The sequence below is a fragment of the Aedes aegypti genome, chromosome 3 (genome assembly GCF_002204515.2).
Source record: "Aedes aegypti strain LVP_AGWG chromosome 3, AaegL5.0 Primary Assembly, whole genome shotgun sequence".
In the NCBI taxonomy this organism is placed as follows: domain Eukaryota; kingdom Metazoa; phylum Arthropoda; class Insecta; order Diptera; family Culicidae; genus Aedes; species Aedes aegypti.
This window is the reverse complement of record NC_035109.1, coordinates 165,916,163-165,941,016: the sequence shown is the minus strand read 5'-3', so window position 1 is coordinate 165,941,016 and position 24,854 is coordinate 165,916,163. Positions and strand designations below refer to the sequence as shown.

Genomic DNA, 24,854 nt, shown 5'->3' with positions numbered 1-24,854 from the left:
AGAGAATGTCAGGGATATACCGAATATACAGAAGAATCACTGAGAGATTCTCGGAAAAATCCCGGAAGGGTTTCCTGATGAACTCCTTAGAGGTTTCTGGAAGAATTCAAGAAGATTTTTTGAAGAAACTAATTGTGTTTCAATTTACAATCCCAGAGGAATTTCCTCTGAGAAAATGTTAATGTTCAGAAGGATATCAGAAAAAATCACAGATATATTTTCAGAAGATTTCTTGTGGTATTTTCGGAATAGTTACAGAAATATTTTCGGAAAAGTTACAGAGGTATTTTCAAAATAATCCCAGTAGAGTATAGTATTTGTAAAGTCATAGAGTTATTCTGTGTTATTCAGAGATATTTCCATGAGAATCCCACATGTATTTCTGGAAGAATTCAAAAGTAATTTTCGTCTTCCAGCGCCACATCTAATATATCAATATGTGAATATTATATACGCTCCGTACATGAGTATTGTATGAAAGAGTTGAGGAATTTGTGCGCCATCCGGTTTGATGCTGACGATATCAAAGTAAATTATAAACACTTGTAGAAGAACGCGAGAAAAGTGATTAAGGACAATGGAAATTCGCGGTAAAAATCTTGAAATTCCGCAGCTTTGTTACGGTTCCATACATTTCATCATATTATACTCAAAATACACATTCTCAGTGCAAATATCCTTAAAGGATTAAAATTACGCGATATTTCATTGAAAGTAAGTCGTGTTTTACGAATTACGATAATAAAAGCAATATATACCTAAATGTCAATACAGAATTTGAAACGGTATGGGGAAGATAACTTATGACACCTAATTTAAAATAAACATTGGAAAATTGTTGGTGGAAGATTAGATCCAAAATAGAAACTGTTTTCATTAAGGTTTAAGAATCAGAATCAGAAATCATCAAAATTGAAAAACCACTTTTTTCGTTCAATCCAGATAGCAAGTGTAATGCAATGATAGATTTTCTTGAACATTGCCTAATTCTAAAATTTATTACGATTGTCATTTCAATTCTTCGTTTATTTCGCGGTATTTTCCAAATTTCGCGAACTTCCGTAGTCCTTTGAAATATGAAATACCTGCGTAGCATACATCAGACAGACTTGCGCAATTCAAAAAGCGTTTTGTTTTTATTCTGCACAATAATTCTCAATCGATTTTCCTTAACCGTTTATTTTTACCATCACGGCTGTTATTCCTTTCCGTGCACGCGCTCGAATCTCGCCATGTTGCAACAACCGCGCTACATTCGATGAATCCTATGCAACAAAAATTGTCGGCGCGATCCATCAAATTCACTCACCAACGCCATTTTGATGAATATGACAACATAGCTTCTGACTGTGACTATTACCTGGTAGGTAATGATGAAACTGTCAAAATCCAAAAGTATTCGTCGTTCAAAATGTTCGGTATATCGACGGCTATTATGGTTTGGCTTAAGGCGGAATCCCGCTAGGACCTAGTGCTGTGAGCCGAGATGTGCAGCCATAAGGATGGGAGTATTTTCATGGAATGTTAGGTGGTTGAAATGTGGAAGCAACACCTCGATGAACACCTGATTGGCACTAAGAGCAATTTTAATGAGGTTTTAGACAACAAACCCTTTGAAAAAATCGTGAGTATCAGATCTCAATGCATCGCCTATTCTGATGATGCCTTGGATGAACTCAGAAGATTCAAAAGATGGAAAAAGTTGAAAGGATGCGGTGGGCAACTACACAAATCGGGTAGATTGATGGTCCTTAAAGTGAAGATGATTGAAATTAACACTTCAATTATTCAAGAATACAAATCAGGAGAACTAGAAGCTTACGCTGAAAATTTGATCACAAAAGTAGCGATTAAGTTTTTTGCAAGGAAAACTATATTTTTACTTTTAGTTTGCAAAAAACATTTTTCTCTGATGTAGCGTTCGTGAATGCTGATCAAAATGTTGAAACTATTATTTAGCCAATTCTTTGTGAATTTAACAACAATTATGTTTTTGCTTACTCTTTCGCATTTGCGAAATGTATGAAATCGTTGAAATTGAAAAAAAGCTAAAAAACTATTTGGAAGTACGAACTTCAGTTACAAACCAATACGGGAACATGTGACGTTTCAGTTAATTTACATTGAGAACAGTTATCTTTTTGTAGGGCTACACCAAATGGCGCATTTGGGAAAAAAAGAAAAATGCGCCAACTCGTGAGAGCTTAACGTATTTGAAAATTGATGCTAGAAAAAACGCGAACTAAATGAAATTAGATTATCGCATCAAGGGATGGTGGTGGATACTCACTTGTTGTAAAGGACGATATCCGGCAGCCAGATGTGTTCCGATGGCACGTACAGCTCCGTCACACCGCCGTACTCTGCTGGATCCCATTTAAATTTATGATCCTGCCACTCCTGTGAAGGAAGGAAGAAAAAACAGGGCTTTGCTATATTCATACACTTATGCATGGAACCGCTTGGGCGCTTGGAAGGGAATGTTTCAACATCGCGGTCTAGTCTCTTTCCGTGGGATGTTGTCGTTGTAGGGGAACATGGCCCAATACGCACTGATGGGGTAAAATTGCCGGACTCGTTGAAGCATATCCAGAACGATTCAGCGTGCATTCTTTGCTCAAGCGTTTCCATACTACAAAGCAAACTCATGGAGAAGCTTAGTTGCTAACTCTCTGTTCTTAGCGTTCTACCCTTGGTTCTACCCCACATATTTGGTGATTGTAAATCACTACCATTATGTTTTAATAAAAGTTACTTTTCGACATGATTCATACCCGCAGAATAGTTCAAATATAAGAAATGTTTTCATAGCGATGTCTAGGAAATATTGTATAGTTACTGTTAGCACTTCGAAAGGCCTTCAGATGTGCATCTTTTACGGGAAAACGACAAAAATCCTTAAAGCATTTTTGACCATATTCCCCTACTGACTCTCGTGATGGTGATGGCTGAAGGGTGGTCGGAAAAAAGCTTTTGGTTTTGGAATGTTCACACACAGTGGACTTGGTGCGAGCGTGTGGTCTTCCTGGTCATTTGTTGGCCTCATCGCCATCACCATCTGTGAACAGAAGCACAAGCATCTCATCCTCCTCCAGCGGCTGGCACACAGAGAGGCACATGCTACTGAAATGGGGTGAAAGTTTTTGGATAGGGCAGGAAAAGCACGAGCACAAACATGACATAAATTACGGAGGACAAAGAAGATTGCAGAACACGTTGGGATGCTGCATGTCTGCCTTGATTTTTATGCTAACAAAACATGTAACCCAGCGGACGCAGTTACAGGAAATGAGTATCAAAATAGTGGGTGGTGTGGTTGAATGTTTACCAAGAACATGTGAATTTCCGATTAGCATCTAGATTGAAGCACAGCATTGTACATTCCAATCATCTTGTTATTCTTAGTTCTATTTTTGAATCTTTATGAAAATTTGTCAGTCAGTTGAAAAGATCTTTTCTTCGAGAAATTAAGAAAAAGCAATTGGTGCTTATTATTTGTTGTTCAAATAACGAATATATACTGAAATCGTCAGTGGCGCTTACGCCGACTTTGCGTACATGGGCAGTACATTCTGTGATAATGATGTTAAGTATTGCATAAGAATCTCAGAGTTCTATAAGAAATTCTTATGGGATTTTTTGAGAATTTTACCTGCTATATAGTAGGGTAGGTGTACCAGTTATGGACATAGTGGTTCCCTATTTCGCCATACGGAATTACTTGAATGTTTTCACATTTTGAAAGATTTTGTGAGTTTTAGTAAAAAGATATAAGATATATCTTGATGCTTAAACATTCAAAAAGATTCAAAATGTGAAAGTTATCGAAATTTACCATATGGCCAAATAGGGAACCACTATGGCCATAACTGGTACACTTTCCCTACTTATTATTATTTAAACATATCACCCAGCATTTTGTGAGAATCATAAATCTGATGCTGTAAAAAGGCTGCCTCGGATCATATGAGAGTTTTACATAAAATTTGGTCAAAACAGTGACCAGAACTCCTTTAGACTTTCACTAGAGATTTGTTTTAAAACCCTGTCCTGGAATCTGTGAGAATGCTGTCCAAGATGTTATCCATCCATCCTTTACAGAATTATGTCAGAAACCCGCGAACAACTCTGTTCGAATTCCACCGATGTTGTATTGAATTTTGTGACCATTACGCACTGGACTAATTCATAGTCTTGGCTAGGATTCCGTGGAATATTGCTGAAGATAATATAAGATTCCACCTTAACGTATCGTGAGAATCTTTTCCAAGTTTTCCGTGAAAAAAGTCAAGAATTTTGTAAAAACTTTTCTATTTTGTAAAAAAAAATATTTTTTGAGGATCCGACTCAAGAATGCTGTGAACATGTAGCCTATAAAACAATGTGATTGCGTTTGCTCAATTGATCTTTTGGTAACAATTTTTGTTATTTTGATTTGTCCACATTGGAGAAAGTCATGGTCGTAAAATTATTCTTGTGATCATGAAAGAATAAAAAAAATCGATTTTATTTATAATTAGCAATTAACCGTAATCATCGTCAGCACACAAACTTCAAAAGCAATTCTTCTATCCGAAACTCAAATTGATCTGATGAAAATACGTTCTCTCTAAATTAATTATTCATTGCGCGTGGTAAAAGGTACAAATTATGAATGTGATTATGAAGCCTCTGAGCCATATGATGACCCAACAGCTAAGAAGGTTAAAAGTTTCGAATTCAAACCTCAACAGTTCACACAGATTTTCATCACCCATGTCTATCTATGACAGGTAAACAGTTTTAACTCCAAAGAAACTGACGCTCTGCGTGCGTGTGTTCATATATGAGATGAATGGATATGGGTTATTAAGAAGATCTGTGTGAACTGTTGGGATTTGAATTCCAAATTTATAACCTTCGGAACTATTGGGCCGTCAAGTGGCTCAGTAGCTTAGCTGGTCAAAGCGATAGTCCAGCATATAAGAGTCGTGAGTTCAAATCTCACCTGAGCACGTGGATTTTTTTTAGTGATTTCACTCATAATTCACCACGTGTAATGAGCTAATTAGTTTAATGACCATGCGGATTGGATTACCGAACAATATGTTCATTTTTTTCAGTAAGATAAATAGAATATAGTGAGCATATGTTCATGTAAACTTTCTTGATTTTGAACGAAAAACTTTTTTGGATGTTTTGGAATAGATTTTGGATCCTTTCCCCTTAACATCAACTATTTTATCTCAATTCCAATGTTAATTAAAAACTCAAAAAAGTACTTATTTTAGCTCCGCAAAAAAATGTAGTATTTGAATACCGTAAACTGTGGGGAAGTTGATCACTTTTGAGCGATTCTGTGCTATAATTCCTAGCGGGATCCATGTATTATCATCCAAATATTTTTAAAACCTGTACTGGTTGAATGTTTAACGAATCATACAAACGAAATTTTGACGAATTATCATCATACTAACGAAAACATTTTTTAGATATCAAAAAGTGGTGTTTTTGATTCCGGGGTGAAGTTGATCAATTACTGCGATAGGTTTCCTAAAATAAAGAAATATGCTATTCACTAAATTTGGGGTCTCTGAATCTGAATCAAGACTCAAAAATCTTACAACTTATTAATAAATCGGTTAATTTTTTAATTGAAAATTGTGGATTACAGATTACACCACATTAAACGCCTAAAGGTAGGCAATTTTCTTTGAAATTAGCAACCTTCTTGCAAAAAGATCATTTTTTCTCAAAAAAAAAAAAGAATTTGTATCCTCAATACAAATTCAAAACTGGGTACACAGAACATATCTGGAATGTATGAAACAGTTTATTAAAATTGTAGCTTTGTATAGTCGTGGAAATAGTCGATTGTTTGGAGAAGAACCCTTCAACAGTTCATCAAACATTTCTTAAAAAATCTGTTTTTCCATGAAATGATTACCCTGAATGCTAAAACGAATTTATGAAAATCAAGAGTAGCTATCAGGTAATGCCACAACTCAGAAATTGTGATAATTGAAATCGGGTCATAGCTCTTAAAATAGTCTATACATGTTGGTACAGGAATGATCAACTTCTCCCCGCTGATCAACTACACCTCGAATTACGGTACCTTTTGAAATCAAGTAAATTTTAAAGATTGTTAAAAATAGTGAAAAGAAATTAAAATTAAAATAGTTGATCGTGCAGTCAACAGGTCACATATGAGCAGATTCTTCAGTCTCTTCGTGGGTTGCACAAAATGAAATAACGTTCATTGGGTAGGCCTGCCTTTGCCGAATACACAAGCAAATATATTGCCAACGCACACGTGTAGCTGTAACGTTACGTTTTGTTACCGCCAAGTAACAATACCAAAAGGAGAAGTTGCTGTAACGTACTAAAGTAACATGGAAGTTATACTGCCCATAAAGGCATAACTGTCCCATATGGAAAAAGTAGGCATTGAGAAAATAGCGCTCAAAGTTTGAAGTTTGTCTTCTCATACAAATGTTCATAATTTTCTAGTACATTTTTACATGCCATATTCATTTCACACAACCACCCATATTACTCATTTTGCTTCTATTGATTAGCAAAAAATATAAACTTGAACACAATTCACGTTTTGCAATTGCTATTTGGGTTCAAAGTTCATATGGAGACTGCTATGCCTTTATTTTTCAATATGGGACTGCATCAACTTCATATTTTTCCACAATATTTTCAAACAAAGTGTATTAATTTTGATATGCATAGTAAAGTACATATTGAAATATGGATGTTACCACGAAAAAAGGTGTTGGTTAGAAAATCAATATGGGACAGTTATGCTTTTATGGGCAGTATATTAGATGATCAACTTTTCCCGCAAAGGTTCTCTTTCGCGAGCTGAAATATGCCGGGATAAGGACGAATGCGTTCTGACAGACAAACATGGAGTAATTGAAAGGTGGAAGCAGTACTATTCTGCACGCCTAACCAGCGTAGAGAGCATATAGGTATGGCAGTGCAGCGGACAGTGAAAAAGAAAGTAGTTTTCACGATAAGAAAAGTTAAGACTACTGGAAATGATGTTTGACTCATCAGAATGGGCCTAGAGAGGTTGACCGCTTGCCTATCCCGCACAATATTTTATTTTGTCAATTTCGTTCGCTTTTTGAGTAGCAGTACACACTTATTCTGGATTTATGTACTCGGAATTTATTTAACTAGGTTCGAACTGTGATTCGCAAAATTAGCGATAATCCAGAATTTTTCTTACAAAATTATTAGTATTCATTAGTAGTTTCTTCAATAACTGATTACACAGCAAAACTAACTTTTTATTGAACAGAGCAAAAGGTCAGTAAGAATAAGTTCCGAACATCAATACCTTCTTTGATACCTTGATGGCTACAGCGTAGCGTCACGCCATTGCCAGGCGTATTGTAGAGCTTCATCTTCGTCGGTCTTGGGCGAAACTTCTCCAGTTGCCCCGAACGTTTAGGGTTGCCAGGTCCTCTTCCACTGCGTACAGCCAGCGTATTCGTGGTCTTCCCCGAAGTCGCCGACCTCTACCTGGTTCCCTGCTGAATATTATTTTCGCAATTCTTTCTTCCGACATTCGCACTAAGTGACCAGCCCACTGAAGTCTGCCGTATTTTACACGATTGATAATATTCGCATCTTTGTACACTTGATACAACTCGTGATTCATGCGTCTGCACCATTTTCGAGTTTCCCACCGAGTATTGTCCGCAGCACTTTACGCTCGAAAACACCGAGAGCTTTCCGGTCTGACTCTTTCAACGTCCACGCTTCGTGCCCGTAGAGAGCCACCGGAAGAATCAATGTTTTATACAGGGCGAATTTTGTTTCCATTTGGAAGCTGCGGGACCTAAGCTGGTTATGTAGTCCGTAAAAGGCCCTATTCGCAGCCGCAACACGTCTTTTCACTTGGCGGGAAACGTCGTTGTCACATGTCACAAGTGTTCCAAGGTAAACAAATTCTTCAACAACTTCAAACACATCCCCATCAAACACTACCTTAGCACCTACACCACCATGCCTGACTCTATCTGACCTGCAACCATGTACTTCGTCTTGGTAGAATTAATGGTCAGGCCTATCCTCACTGTCTGCGATCGATTCCAATTAGGTCTATATCGTCCACAAAGCCAAGGAGCATGTGCGCCTCTGTGATAATAGTGCCATTTCTCTGCACGTCAGATCTCCTAATAGCGCCCTCGAGTGCAATGTTGAACAGTAAATTCGAAAGTGCGTCTCCCTGTTTCAATCCGTCTAACGTCCCGAACGAGGTTGATATCCAGCGTAGCACGTATCAGCCTAATTAGTTTCGCCGGAAAACCATTTTCAGACATTATCTGCCAAAGCTCATTTCTTTTCACTGAGTCGTACGCCGCCTTGAAATCAATAAACAGATGGTGATTCTGCAAGTTATACTCCCGGAATTTGTCTAGGATCATTCGCAAGCTAAACATCTGGTCCGGTGTCGAACGGCCCTCACGAAAACCAGCTTGGTATTCGCCGACGAAGGACTCCTCGAGCGGTCGCAGTCTGTTAAACAGGATGCGCGACAGAATTTTGTACGCCGAATTCAGCAGGGTAATTCCTCTGTAATTGGCACACTCCAGTCTGTGCCCTTTCTTGTAGAAAGGGCGGATGAGGCCATCCAACCAGTCGGTAAGCAATTCTTCGTCCTCCCATACCTTCAGAAGTACTCGGTGGATCGACTGGTAAAGCTGCTCGCTTCCGTGCTTGAGAAGCTCGACCGGGATCTCGTCCTTCCCAGCAGCCTTACAGTTCTTCAGCTCGCTAAAAGCCTTTTTAATCGCTCCTATGGTCGGTGGAGCTTGATCGTCGTCATCAATGTTCATCCTGTTCCTCGCTACATTTCCATTTCCACCGTTCAACAATTGCTGAAAGTGCATCTTCCACCTGGCAGCCACCGCCGTTTTATCGGTCAGCAAATTCCCTTCTCGATCATTGCACATGGCGGGCACTGGTACAATATTGTGCCGCGCACCATTGACCGTTGCATAAAATCTCCGCATATCATTCCAGTTCATGCTTTCTTGAGCGTCAGCTACCACACTTTCTTCGTGCTGCCTTTGCTTTCTGCGGTGGATTCGCTTCTGGCGACATTCTTCATGTCTGTCACTCTCTGGCACTCTTGATCGAACCAGTCGTTTCGACTTCGTCGTTGACCAGTGCCGATCACTTCCCGCGCCGTTGTTGTCACAGCTTCGTGGATAGGGTCCTACAGGCTGTTGACGTCCCCAGCAACGTTTATTCTTCCCAACTGCTCGTCTAATTGCTGACGGTACTGCGCAGCTACCCCATCAGTCGACAAGCGTTGTATATTGAAGCGCAGCGTTCTGTTTGTTGTGGAACTCGTGACGCTGGATAACCGCGCTCGAATTTTAGCTACAACGAGATAATGATCCGAGTCGATATTAGGGCCTCGGAAGGTCCTGACATCCATGACATCTGAGAAATGTCGCCCATCAACCAGCACGTGGTCTATTTGGGAGCAGGCATCGCCACTCGGGTGTCGCCAGGTGTGTTTGTGGATATTCTTTCGTGCGAAGTAGGTACTGCTGATTGCCATCCCTCTAGCAGCAGCGAAGGTTACTAGCCGCAGGCCATTATCATTGGTAACGGAATGAAGGCTTTCCGTTCCAATGACGGGTCGGAAGAAATCTTCTTTCCAGATCTGCGCATTTGCGTCGCCGATGACTATCTTGACGTCTTGTTTTGGGCACTCTCCGTAGGACTTATCCAGGCTCTCATAGAACTCATCCTTCATAATTCACTTCATCAGCTTCTCAATCACTATGAAGCCAACTCCACGTTCTGCTCTGTCGCCACCGCTGTAGTAGATGTGGTACTTGAATGAAGTGTTGGCAATGGGGTCCACCGCTGTCACGTTCACGCCGACATTCCGCAGTTCACGAGCCAGGAGCCCAACACGCGCGGGTTCATTCAAATTTCTCACGTTCCAAGATCCAACTTTCCAATCATTGTCCTTTATTCGTTGCCTGATCTGTTGCCGTAAAATCAATCCGTTTGCTCTACTTTTGCCTTTCTTGGTTGGTGAAGAGTCTTCGATAGGCCACTTAACCAGGGTTGCGCTACCTACATCGTGCTAGAGGGGCTGACACGATACAGTAATGTCCGTTTGTTTTTACACGGTCATAGCCATCGCAATCATCCACCTTTATGTAGCCCTGGTTCTCAATAGTTTCAAGTTTTTTCGGACATGCTACTATGGTGAGCCGTTATGCGCTAGCGAACATCAATAATTCATATACTTTTACTGACTTCTCGTTAAAATAATATGAAAAACGCAATCACCAAGTTGATCAGCTATTAAACTAAATCAACAAGCATGTCGTAGCCGCAGCGTTTCCAAAGTATTGCCTTCTAACTAACCGGATACTAGCTAAATCTTTGCCAATTTTTAGGTAAGTGATAAAGAATTTGCAACAAATGTGTGCCATTGCTAAAAAGTTACATTTTTTTAATTCTACTTGTTGCAGTAAAATCCGGTCAATAGGATTTTAATATTTTTGACAAAATCTTGATTTTATTTAATCGTGTTTTTGCTACTTTGACAATTTTTCCCGCCTCAAAACTATTATATACACTATTTAAACTTTAATTCAAAAAATAACTCGAATTGACACATTTGATCATGTATGAATTTTACTTAGGCGGCAAACACGCCACAAAGGTTTTACTTTTTAACACTGTGGTTGTTCCTATTTAATATTTTAGAAAGTATACAAAAAATAAAATTTATTCAAAATTACAGTTTTTCTTGGTCGGTCTTTGGTGTTGCAAAATCTCAAAAATTGAAAAACAGTTTTCTGAATTTATCCAAATGAAAAATATAAAATTGAGTAAACATGTGTTTCTGCTCTGTCGCCACCGCTGTAGTAGATGTGGTACTTGAATGAAGTGTTGGCAATGGGGTCCACCGCTCGGAATTCGCGTTCTCCGGTTCTCGGCCAGCGTATTTCCTGGAATCCAAATTTATTTGTCCAAATGAAAAATATAAAATTGGGTAAACATGTGTTTCTGGCCTAAACTTAAGAAATTGGAAACTATTATCCATGATATTATAAAGAATGTTTTTTCATCAGGGTGCAGGAATAATTTGGAAAACTGAAAAACTACTTTTGCTTTTTGTTTTTGCTGAAATTTGCATAATAGTCAAATAACAAAGTTATACAAAGTTCACATACAAACCTGCTTCTGGAGCAAAATGGCACAGACAATTGAAAACAAAAAACGCAATTATTTTTAGTTGACATAACCAAATCGTTTAACATTTAAACAGATAATACTAAATCAAGAATTTCACGCCACAATACTCGGTTTGAAGCCGCATACGCACTTGATCCGACCAACAAGCTCGCTGCGCTCCACGCCTTCTTGTACCAACCACATCCGAGTCGAAAACCATCTTTGCAGGGTTGCTGTCCGGCATTTTTGCAATATGCCCTGCCTATCGTATCCTTCCAGCTTTGGCCACATTCTGTATTCTTGGTTTACCGTAGAGTTGGGAGAGCTCGTGGTTCATCCTTCGCCGCCACACATATTTTTCGTGCACACCGCCAACGATTGTCCTAAGCACCCAGCGTTCGAAGACTCCAAGTGCTGCAGGTTCTCCCCGACCATCGTCCACGTTTCATGTCCGTAGATGCGCCTCCGGAATTCACGGCTAATGTTGTTATCAACCGTCAACAAGGATCCAAAGTAGACGAACTCGTCGACCACCTGAAACGTATCCCCGTAGCGTAATATTGAACAACATGCACGAGAGTCCATCACCATGTCGTAGTCCTCGGCGGGATTCAGAAAAACTGGAATGTTCGCCTGAAACCTTCACCCAATTTTGAACACCTTCCATCGTTGCTTCTATCAGTCTCGTGAGCTTCCCGGAAAAGTTGTTCTCGTCCATGATTTTTCATAGCTCTACGCGGTCGATACTATGGTATACCGCTTTGAAATCGATGAAAAGATGATGCGTTGGGACCTGGTATTCACGATATTTTTGGAAGATTTTCCGTACAGTAAAGATTTGGTACATTGTCGATCGGCCGTCAACGAAGCTGGTTTGATAGCTTCCCACGAGCTCGTTTACTACAGGTGACAGACGACGGAACGATGATCTGTGAAAATACTTTGTAGGACGCATTTAGAATGGTGATCGCTTGGAAGTTCTCACAATCTAACTTGTCGCCCTTCTTTTAGATGGGGTATAATACCCCTTCCTTCCACTCCTCCGGTAGCTTTTCTGTTTCCCAAATTGTACCTATCAGTCGGTGCAGACTGATCGGCTAGCCTTTCCGAGCCTTTCTTCATGGGGTCAGCTCCGATACCATCCTTACCCGACCAGAACCACATAACAAGATTGTAACACATTCCTATCAGCAGCAGTTAAAAATAACAGAAGTTGATAAAATTTTGTTATCAAGATGGCTTTGTTCTCAGCCTGTTATATTTAAAGTAACACATTTATAATAATATTTGTTATATTTTTGACATCGCATTTATAAGTTTGTTGCAAATATTATTCGATGTTATAAACAGTAACTTAGTTTGCAATAATTTTGTTATTTTGTAACACCCTTGCAACACATTCTGATATAATTTTGATATAATTGTAACAAGGTCTGTTAGATTTTAGATTAATTTTGTGCAAATTTTGTTAGAATTTTTGTTATTTTAACTACTAACGGTACATGTTTTATAACAACTGGTGATATAAAAAAATCATATCAGGGGAACACATTCTGTTATAATCTTGTTTCGTCCGTCTGGTCGGGTACCGTCAGCTTTATTGTTCTTGAGTTGGTGAATGGCATCCTTAACCTCCCTCAAAGTGGAGGCTGGTTGGTTTCCATCCTCCGCAGTACTGACGAAGGCATTTCCTCCGTTGTTTCGACCTTCATTGCCTGTGCTCTCAGCGCCATTCAGGTGTTCGTCGTAGTGCTGCTTCCACCATTTGATTGCTCGCGGCACGTTGCGGGATGCGTTGAGCTTCTGATAGAACTTGCGTGTTTCTTGAGACCGGCATAGCTGTTCCATCTCCTCGCTGTCCACCTAGGAGATACATCTCCTTCAGGTGGTTTTTTTTATCCCAAAAAAGGCAGGTCTGCTGTTGCCATTCCCGTTTGTAATGTTCCACGTTCTGCTGAGTCCCTTGATGCAGCTTTACCGCCCGCGCTGCGTTCTTTACCTCCAGAATCTGCCTACATTCCTCGTCGAACCAATCGTTCCGTCGACTCCGTCTTACGTACCCGACGTTGCTCTTAGCTGCATGGTTAATGGCTGTTATCACTGTTCTCCAGCAGTCCTTAAGAGGGGCGTCATCCAACTCACCCTCATCCGGTAATGCTGCATCGAGGTGCTGCGCGTATGCAGTTTCGACATCCGGTTACTAAAGCCGCTCTAGGTCATATCGGGGCGGCCGTACCGTACGTTGTTAACGGTGGAGAGTTTTGTGCGCAGTTTAACCATCACCAGATAGTGGTCAGAATCGATGTTAGCGCCATGATATGTCCTGACGTCGATAATGTTGGTGAAGTGCCGTATATCAATCAGAACGTGGTCGATTTGTGATTCTGTCTGCAATGGTGATCTCCAGATGTAGCGATATGGAAGACTGGGCTGAAAGTAGGTGCTACGAATGTCCATATTCTTGGAGGTGACGAAATCCATTGATCGTAAGCCGTTTTCGTTCGTCACTCAGTGTGCGCAAAACTTTCCAAAAGTCGTTCTGAATTCCTCCTCCTGGCCAACCTGAGCGTTTATATTTCCTATGATGATTTTGACGTCGTGTCTTTGGCAGCTGTTGTGTTCGTGTACGAGCTGCGCGTAAAAACAGTCTTTATCATCATCAGCCCTTCCGGAATGAGCGCTGTGCACGTTTTTTATGCTGAAGTTGAAGATCCGGCCTTTGATCCATAACTTGCACATTCTCTCATTTAAAAAGACACTACACGTTAATGCTTCCAGTGAGCTATTTGCCCTTTGAAGGAAGCACCACACTAGACAACGGACTAGCATGCAACGCCCAGTGGCACAGTCGGAAAACATTCCTCTCGAAAAGTTTTTCGGCCTGAGGCGGGAATCGAACCCACACTCTTTAGCACGATGCGGTTAAATGCCTCGGTGACACTAACCGCACGGCAACGAAGTCCACATTTATCGACTACCACCCGATCACGCGCCTCTGCATATCACCCATCACTATAAAAGCTGTTCCCAGCTCGTGTGTGTTGCCGCAGCTCTGTTAGATGGTATGGTTACCTCTAAACGTTCGCACCATTGATCCCTTCCAAGACACTTCCTGCAACGCTACGATGCCGAATCCGAGCACCCGATGAAGTAGAGAGATTTACAGTTCCACGTACCGAGCTTCCAATCGCTTATCAATCTTCGCAGATTGTCTTGGTTCGTATTCTCTCGTTGATTTATTGTTTTACGGCTGGCTTGCAGGGCCTGACACTAGATTTCCGAAGGACCATTCCCTAGAGGGATCCCTAGAGGGATCCTAAGCTAGACTGCGTACTATGGTCCTCCGAACATTTAGAGCTAAATGTTCGGAGGACCATAGTACGCAGTCTAGCTTAGGATATTTTTCTGCCACTCGGACGATGATCAGCTGGCCCGGACGTGGGGAACATACGCTGTTGTGAGCCGCTCCTAATATGGAGTACAGCCGCTTCAGATTTGCAGAAGCAAAAGCAAAGGAAAACCCTCCTTCACTCTCAGCATACCCAGAGCTCCCACCGGGGTTGGTTACCGGATCTTCCCTAAGGTTGCTCGCACTCCGGCCAGTACCACAAGGATATGAGCTGCCGGGCAGGAGGCTAAGGACCATACATATGGGTGTATTTTATACCTTCAAGTACGCGAAGTACCAATGGTACGCCATGCCCAGCCATTTACCAACCTAAACATACATTGCCAAAAATGCTGAAAACTCGAGAACTCGAATGCATCGCCAATCAAAAAAAGAAGGGAGCATATCCGATTACCGGTTCGTTGATCAACTTGAAATGTAAAAAGTTTTGACAATTATGAGTGCCAAGAACTTTTCGGGGAACTGGCGTTCAGGTAAACGACATTCGGAGAAGTGTAGTACAACCGTGAAAACCGAGTTCAAGTTACATTGCCAACAAAACCAGCCTATATGGCTTCAGAGTTTCCTCATCATTATTGTTATGCGACATGATTTATTCTTCGTTTGTTTACTTACATGTTCTAGCCAAATATTCGTCGTTAATATCTGATCTTTAAGATTCTGAAATGAAAAGAGAAGTTACAATTAATATTTTTGTACAATGCGATGAGAGAGAGAGAGATATTTTTATTTCTTGATAAATTTGGCTTTCAATTGAGTTTCACAATTAGACTTCTTCCCTATTACAATTACGATGATTAAATAGTGCCTAATCTATGATGTATGTAGTACATTGCATTCGAAATGTTTCAGAATGAGTTCACGTCGATGAACTCTAAAGCTAAATGCTTTACACTTTTAAGCTAAGTATGCTGTTTCGCTCAAGAAAAGTAAAGAAAATCCTTGACTGGATGAATCAAGAAATTTGCTACAGAGAGCCCCCTTTGAAATTACATTTCTTCTCAACTGCGTACTGCGATCAGAAAAATGTGACTTTCTGGTTCATTTCTGGGAAGAAATTTTCCACGCATCGAGATAGGCGATTCCTTTTCTTGTCAGTAGCAAACTAGCCTTTAGTAAAAAATTTCTTACATTTTTCTAGCGCTCAACGCTTCTTTCAGAATGTCCTTTGTATCATAAGTAGTTGCTGTCGTCGATCCTTGGGTTCCTTACTTATAAGGACGAGGTTAGAATTTCCTTCAAAATTCCTTGAAATTTTCGGTTTCAAAATAATTAATAATGGTTTCATCTGTGCCAGTGGATTTATTTAATAATTACATCATTCAAATTCTACAACATGCAACTATTTGTCCTATAACACATTTTTGATTAAATCACCGGAAATTTGGAATGAATCGACACGGCTCCTTTAACCCGTATGGACCAATGCACGAGTTCACTAATTTGACGTTTGAGCGGTGCCGAATTCACTCGTTGCCATGGTCACGTATATAACACGGCACCGCTCAAATGTCAGATAGTGAACTCGTTCATCAGTCCATAGGCCTGAGTTGAAATATCATAATAAAACTCTTACCGCTCAGCGAATACTTAACACATTTCAAACATTTTTGACGGTATTCTCGTACACATATCTAGTTTCTAGAAGTGATCAAAGGATCTCGAGAATGTACTTGTGGTCGGTGTTATTTCGATGGGTCGCTGGGTCAGGTTGGGTGAAAAAGGTACTGTTTTTCTGTATCCCTGTAGGTAGGCAAATTTCAAATCACAGAAAATTTCTGGAATCGGCTTTAATGTGGCCGCTAGATCAAGGAATTTTAAGAAAAACGCATCAGCGTAAATCTTTTTAAAAACGATTGAATTGGATAACCATGTGTCCTGTTTTTTGAACCTATATATGACCATTTTCGGGTCCCTGGGACGCCTCAAATTTACGACTAAGTGGCCAAGTAAGTCCGAGTGGCCACATCCGGTACATTATAAATGGTGCAAACAACTTCATTTATAATGTTGAATATTAAAATTAATATCATTGCAAGGAAAATAACAAAACATTATTTGAATCTGTTTAATATTTGCTAGGCGGTGAGGGATTTAGCATTTTTGCTTTCACTCAGGCCTATACGTGTTAAACCTCTCCCTTATAACTAATATTACAACGTTCCCCATACAGAATTAAATGTCAAAATCGAATTACAAACCATTTTACCTCTATCCAGATCACACGGTGTTTAAATAACGATAATATTTTCACTCATGCATTCAGCGGGCACTGAAGAACGAATTGTTCCAAGCTGAAGGATGATTCACTCGTCTAGTCTTGCTCGTTTCTGGATGGAACGATAATTTCAACTTTCAGTAGAGATATCGGAAAAGAACTGAGATAAATCTGCCGGCATGCTTATTCATCTACGAATATGTGAGATGCTCTGCAATCACATATGGAGAAGGGGGTGTCTGTTTCTGCTCGATTTTTTCAGTTTCCATTATAATGTATGTGGGATTGAAGCATGCATTTACATTTGCGACGAAGTCTCTAGCGACTAAGTGCACTTCGAGAGTACCTGATGGTATTCTGAAACGAGTGCAATTGACAGAGACAACCCGACATTTAAAACACGTATGGGTTAGCATGTTCGGGAAGGAATCATTAGAGCAAAATCTATACTTTCGCTGAATAGACTGTGAAAAGCTTTCCGTTTAAGCCAGGTCCTACTTGAACTGCTTTTTTTGACTTTACGTCCGTACATGGATAGAGCATGCTTTCCAGCCTTGCCCTATATAAGCACTTTCTTCGCCAATTACACAGCGTAACAAAAATGATATTTTTGCGTGTCTCAAGGGTCAAATTATGTGTCTCGAGGAGATTTGGGGTTGCCGAATCTAATGCTTTTTTTATAAATGTTCCAGCACGTCACAATTTTAAGCGTCAGCAACTCTTAATTGAGTGAATAGCGGTATTTTGGTGCTTGAGACAAAAACGTGTTCCGCAGTGTTAATCATTTTCGTATTTGTGCGACAAGCACTGTGTGCTCTTGGAAGTCGAGAAAATATCAAACCCGAAAAAAATCTCGACGTCAAGACTTTTCACACTGGACAGTGTTAAGATGATTATAAAACGAAGCCAAATCTTTTTAAACAAAGGTCTTAAAACTAACAACAGGTGTAATGGAAAAAGGCTCTTCTGGACTGCTTGTCAAATTATGCGTGTCTAGAAAGGTGCAATTCACGATACGGTTCATGATCCTATTATTATTAGTTCTGTTAGATTTATTAGAGTGTAAATATTCCCTTGACGAGTTGCAAATTTGCTCATCTTCTCTCTCGTACACTAAAACATTGATTTACTAAGTATTTTGTATATAACGTAAATTCTACTATGCTAACTTTTTTCACGAATTTCGTAAATTATGTTAGAACGATTGAACGAGAAATTATGTATTAGAATGATAAGATTCGTGGAATAAAGAGATGTATTTTCAACTTCATCTTCATAGTTCAGTTCAAACGTGTTCAATTAATGAAATAATAATAAATATTTGGGGTCATGCCTGCCTTAAACTCCAGAATACTCTGGTATATAGTTACTAAACCTACAAGCGACAACTTTTGATAATCTTTGCATATACAATGAAGCTCAGAGCAATATCAATGAAGTTGTCCTAATGGTATTAGATGAGAGGCATGAGGAAGTAGAACTGCGACGGGGGCAATAAGCCTGGTCGAAGGTTGGATTGACGGTGTCAACCTGAAGATAGCACACCACAAAACGGAGCTGCTACTAGCTAGCAACCGCAAAGCAGTCATGCACGCTGAGATCACTGTCGGGGGCATGCCATAGCATCACAGCATACGCTGAACCCAGGTGTTTCAGTATTGCTAGACATTCGGCTGAATACGAACAGTCGCGTCGAATATGCATGTGAGAAGACCGTACACAGTTCCAGTCATGTCACGACTGCTTCAAGCAGAGTACTTCAGCGTAGAAGAAGTGGTACACGCCGTGTGTCCAGAGGCGGTCCTTGAATGCAAGAACTTGGACGCAATCTCTACGGACGAAGATAAAAGGTTTGCCATGAAAAAGTAGTGCGAGCTAGGGGATGTGCAGATGCTGATCCGCATAAGGAAGAGGCCATCTGGAATACTAATATCACCAATCAAGCTTCCAATTGAAGCGTCCGTCAAGGCACTAAAAAGGGAGAAGATAAAAGTAGGCTGGTCAGTATGTCCACTGAGTGTCTCTTAGAAACCGGAAGCATGCTATAGATGCCACGAGTACAGTCATCTTGCTAGATTCTGCAAGGGGTCTGACAGGAGTAATTTATGCAGAAGGTGCGGAGAAGAAGGCCACAAGGCGCAAGCCTGCTGGAAGCTGCTAAAGTGTATGATCTGCGCTAACGGAGAGAATTACAGGAGGCCTGCGGTGCCCGGCCTTCATAAAGGCGACTGCTACCAAACCACAATGGAGGTGATTCAAATAAACCTCAACCACTGTGACACAGCACAACTCTTGCTGAGGCAATCTGTGGCGGAGTACAAGGAGGTGTTCGTTGAGGCGTTGAGGTTGGAGCGCAATGCTCAGCACTTTACTGAGGATGAGTTGACAGCGGCATTAGCATGAGCGTGCGATGCAACCATGTAGTTGGAAGGTAAACCGCGACATGGTCGCCGCCCAGCCTATTGAATGAACTTGCTGGGCTGGAAGCTGGTGGAAGCTGCTTTCGGGCTACGGGAAGAATGCAGAGAGCCCGCGACGACGCTGATCTGCTCTCGTAGCGTCGTTGCGGGCGTACAAGGCGGCAAAAACCGCTCTCAACAGGGAAATCAAGCTCAGCAAGAAAGCCTGTCTGGAGGAGCTCTGTCGCAACACCAATCCAAACCCGTGGGGTAACGCCTACAGAGTTGCAATGGTGAAGTTAAGGTGCCCAGCTGCACCACCCGATAGGTGTCCGGAGAAAATTAAGACCATCATTGTAGCACTATTCCCGCGACACGAACCGACGAGCTGACCGTCCACACCTTACGGAGCTCAGGATGACGACGAAGAAGAAACCCAGGTAACGAACGAAGAGCTGATCGTGGTGCCGAAAGCCTTAAACATCAGGAAGGCTCCGGGACCAGACGGTATTCCAAACGAAGCTCTGAAAGCAGCAATCCAAAAAAAACCCGGATATGTTCAGGATCGTGCTGCAAAAATATATCGAGGAGGGTAACTTCCCCGACATTTGAAACCGACAAAAGATGGTGCTGCTGCCGAAACCAGGCAAGCCTCCTGGAGATCCTTTAGCATATAGGCCAATATGTCTTCTAGACACAGTTGGCAAAGTGCTGAAGCGAGTAATCCTAAACAGGCTTATGAAATACACGGAGGGAGAAAACGGCTTGTGCGACATGCAGTTCGGCTTTCGAAAAGGTAGACCCACCGTTGATGCCATCCGAACGGTCGTGGAAGCTATGGAGACGGCGCGGAAGCAAACAAGGAGAGGAAATCGGTACTGCGGTGTGGTCACTCTGGACGTAAACAATGCTTTCAACAGTGCCAGATGGGCTGCGATCGCCGAATCGCTGCCCAGATTGGAGGTCCCCGCGTATTTTTTTAAGATTTTGAAGAGCTACTTTCTATTCTATTTTTAGCCCGACCCTCTGGAACGCTTCCCCCGGGGTGTGAAGATCGTCGGCTTCCCGGATGTCGTGGTGCTTGTAGTCATCGGCGAGGTTAGAGGATAGAGGAAGTAGAGATACTTGCTACTAAGGCAGTAGACGCCGTGGAAGAATGGATACGAGAGAAGAAGCTTGTGTTAGCCCATCACAAAACCGAAGTAGTGATGATAAGCAACCGAAAGGCAGTGCAGTGTGTGAGAATTTTGTTGGACAGTGTACCATCGACTCAAAGCGAGAAGTCAGACATCTGGGAGTGATGATCGATGATCGGCTGATCTTCAACAGCCATGTCGATTATGCATGTGAGAGGGCTGTGAAGGTGATATCAGCTCTATACCGGATCATGCCCAACAATTCAGCGATCAGCAGCAGCAAGAAGCGACTACTGGCGAGCGTATCTACGTCGATACTCACACTCTTAAAAATAATGAAAATCACTCCGGACGTAATTCACATTACGACTGAATGACACATGATGTAAGTGATGAAATTACGTAAAAATGGGTTCTGAGAGATGAATTGAAAGAAAAATGTAATTTTACACGATGAAGGTCATGAAAGCGATGCCGCTATGATTGACATTTGCCGAATCAGACACCATCGTATTTAAAATGCGACACAAATTCACGTCATTTGATTCGCTTCTTTTATGTGCATCCAAAAGACTTAAAATCGCATGATTTTTTCGGAGTGTGCAGATACGCTGACCTCGTGTGGGTGACAGCACTGTAGACGAAGAGGAACCACTCCCGGCTGAACAGACTGATGGCCATGCGTTTGTCGAGTGCGTATCGTACGATATTATCGGAGGCAGTCTGTGTGATTGCAGGATTGATCCCTATAAACCTTCAACTCGAAGAGGACAGCGAGTGCTACAGGGACCGAGGCACGCGGGGAATTCGGAAAAGAGCCAGAGAAGAAACCATGAGGAAATGGCAACAGCAATGGGATAGCGCTGAGAACGGTAGATGGACCCACCGACTAATTCCATGCCTATCGAAGTGGGTAAACAGAAAACACGGAGGAGTATATCCACTTGATGCAGTTTTTGTCTGGTCATGGCTGCTTCACGAAATACCTGAATATGTTTGGACACGCAAGATTGCCGTTATGCATCGGGTGCTGCGATGTTGACGAAACCCTGTTGTCTTCGAATGTCCGCGCATCGAGCATGAGCGAGCCAAGATGGCATCCGTCGTCGGCAATGACGTTAATGTGCACATGATGCATATTGTCCAATGATGTGTGTTGACGATAAGAAATGGGGCGGGGTAAACAGGACAATCGTCCAGTTGATGTCTCTTTTACAATGAAGATGGCGAGAGGAGCAGCGACACTTAACACAGTGGGCAGCACATGGCTCTGAGTGGTTGGGGCAGACGGAATCGTCGGACCGACCTCGGCACTTGACAAGTCAGTCTGTTGAAGCGAGCATATGAAGGAGACCAACGGGCGCGACCGAAGTAGGCTAGATCCTCCGCCGGGGACTAAACCGTGTAGAGCGGGCGTAGCGTAGAATACGTAATAAGTCGTCGAGGCGCCTGCAAACCGGAAGTCATCCTCCAACCGGAATTGCAGGACTGACCTCGGCACATACAAACCAACATCGCGTTGGATTAGGGTATGTCCTTCCGCCGGGGACTAGCCGAGTAGATCGCGAAACAGCACCGGCAAATGGTTTTCGGGGCGCCTGTGAACCGGAAGCTTCTCTCCGCCGGAATCGCAGGAAAATCTTCGTCGGATAGATCCATCGTCGGGGACCATTCTGAGTTGTCCGTAGCGAGTCACCGGCTTAAGTCGTCGGGGCACCAGTGAACTGGAAGCCATCCTCCAACCGGAACCGCTGGATCGACTACTTCACCGGTCAGCAGCAGTGAAGTGGGAACAAACGTGTTACGTTAACGGTTTCGGGAGATATTCCTACGTCAGGAACTCTTCACTGGAGTAGGCTAGCTCCACCGTCGGGGACTATGCCGAGTACCGATCGTGACAAACCACTACCCTTTAACCGGAATCGCTAGACCGACCTCGGCATCCAACTGGTCCAATCTGGAGAGCTCGAGAATCAGCGGATTAGCAGCAGACGCAAAAGTTACGTAGGACTCTGGCGAGTTGCCAGCCTCAAACACGTCGCAGCAGAGCAACGAAGCGTAGCAATCACAGAAGCGGCAGCAGAACATGGCCCTGGTGTGACGCCAGCCTTAAATGCAGTATCAAGAGAGCAAGGGAAGTACATTTACTAAAGATGCACGTGAGTCACACGCAGGAAGCGAAGCAAGAAACAATGCTGGTTAGGGGCCATCCATTAATTACGTAAGGGGTTATGGGGGGAGGCCGTTTTTGAGAATTCTTACGCGCCATGCAAATTATTTATAATTTTCAAACAAAAAATCTTACCAGGGGGGTGGGTGGGTTGGTTTTTTTGAAAAGCCGCCAAAAAATGTTTTACCTAATTAATGGACCGCCCCTTAGCACAATAGCCTCCCCCATGAAGTAATGCCAAGCGGCAGTTTCAGGGGGAATGGCTCGTGGCCGAAGGTGGATTTAGTTGGTAGTAGATTCGAGATCGACACTCCGGCAAACGATGGACGAATTAGATATGACTAGCTTCCATATCGATCGTGAACGATGGGTTAGTTCGTATATAGTAATTCTAAAACTAAAACTAAAAAAAAACACTAATCAGCTATATTTTTATTGATGACCGTTTGAAATGTCTGTTTTGAAAGACACTTAGAATTAGAATTAGAAAATAAATCAAAACTGGTACAAAATTTTTGTATGGATAGAAATTACTGATAATTGAGATGTCCAACTATAAAACGATCCTCGACAAAGCTGTAGCCGCTGAATGTATTTATCTAACAGTATTAGCATAGTACTAACTCTCCAGGGCATCGGTTGAAGGATTCGTTTTATTTTTCCATAGCTATTGCCATATAAGCTTTAAGGCGAAGTAGGCTGTCATTGAAATTTGTACTGGGCATCGATGATTGTGGCTGATTTGTCACACGATTGCGAATTCAAGAAAATCACTTGGTTTTGCACTGACATAGCTGAAAAAGTATCAGCATACTTTCTGTTTGTAAGCGGAAGTAGTGATACTCTTCTGAGTCAATATCACTTAAGATGACTGCGTTTTATCACCTTGAAATTGCAAGCTGCAAAATCAACATGGCTGCCTAAATGAATGACGGGCTACTTAGCCTTAAAGGGCTTGTGCAGTCTCAGTTTTTATCTATATGAGCTCCAATTTTAAAGGATACCCAGAATCGAGTAAAACAATATTATGAACCACCCTTATGTAAATGTCATGAATGTAAATGTCATGAATTATATATTTTTTGTACTTTTGTACATATATTTTTGAATTATGTTTATGCTTAGGATCATTCACATATTTCATAACACAGAAAATGTACGTTTTTACACCCACCCACTTGTATGAATATTTCAAAATGTATGTATGGCTCGAGGACGCTCATCCTCCAGCATTTTGAAATGTGTGATTGGGCCCTCATGATTTTGTTTATCAGTGTTTGAAGTTCGTGCATTATTGAAGAACAAAAATTGCTTTGAATAATTGATATCATCTTGATCATAATTTATCAAATTTATGGTCAAACCAAGATTCTTTCTACTTACCAAGTCTATCAGCTGAGATAGCCGTAATCCTAATTTCACTAGCACAGTATCTGTGTTGTTGCTGACGGGTCGTATCAGCCGATTGTAGTTGCTGAGTAGATCATCGTACAGCCGTTTTGCATCGGGGTTTGCCTCACAGAGGTCAATTAACGTTCCAAGGAGAAAACATGCTACAAGCACTCGTAAGAAGAAGTTTAGTCTTATCATTTTCGCTGGTTTGATTAAGCACGAGTATAAATTGTATTTTTTCATCTGGCATGAATCTGTCACTTCTCACAACATCATTCTCATAACAACCCGGGCTGTCATCAATTGTCACGTCGATTTTTTGCATGGATATTCATATGCTTCTGAGTGAATGACCTCTTCCCTATTTGTATGTTTTGGGTAACGCTGTGCTTCTGGTCACATTTAATTGGAATTTCATCACTGACATCCACGATTGAGTTCTAACACGAATTTCTTTCTGAAAATAATGAATCTAACGAAAATTTACGACACTCTTCCGACAGCCTCGCTGCTTACTACTAGTTGTTAGTGGTTTCGTAATACACCGGCAGAGGCGCTGCCATTCTGGTGTAAGGAAAAAACTCCCTACGTAATATGTAGCAGAAATTTCGTTCGGGATAGCTCTTTCGTTGGACTACATGGAGCTACGCTTTGCTCTTGACAATTCAGGGATGCTATCGGATACGGGGACCAAGAGATGGTTGTTCTCGATTCAGCCTTCATCTGCGCATGATCTTGCCGAAAGGGAGTAAAAATTTGCAGAGTTTCGGATACATTGATGAGCGGCTGCTGGAGAGATGCTGAGAAACAACATGCCACGCCAAGGTTTTTGTACAGTGAATTGCTGTTGTACCAGACATTCCTTTGGTGGAGTGTGGATCAGATGGCAGAAACTATTATCCACTCAATGGGT

The 24,854-nt window shown here is 41.7% G+C and overlaps 1 protein-coding gene across 1 annotated transcript in view; it reads right to left on the bottom strand.

The window, feature by feature from the left end:
• The window catches only part of LOC5563970 (acetylcholine receptor subunit alpha-like 2), a 93,639-nt gene extending 69,034 nt beyond the window's left edge, over positions 1-24,605 (bottom strand). The window contains exons 1-3 of the mRNA XM_001648229.2: positions 23,933-24,605; positions 15,242-15,286; positions 2,291-2,400 (exon numbers count right to left, since the gene is read on the bottom strand). Of these exons, the coding sequence (XP_001648279.1) occupies positions 2,291-2,400; positions 15,242-15,286; positions 23,933-24,184 (407 nt within the window). The 5' untranslated portion in view covers positions 24,185-24,605. The remainder of the gene's footprint in view (positions 1-2,290; positions 2,401-15,241; positions 15,287-23,932) is intronic.
• Positions 24,606-24,854: the final 249 nt, after the last annotated feature.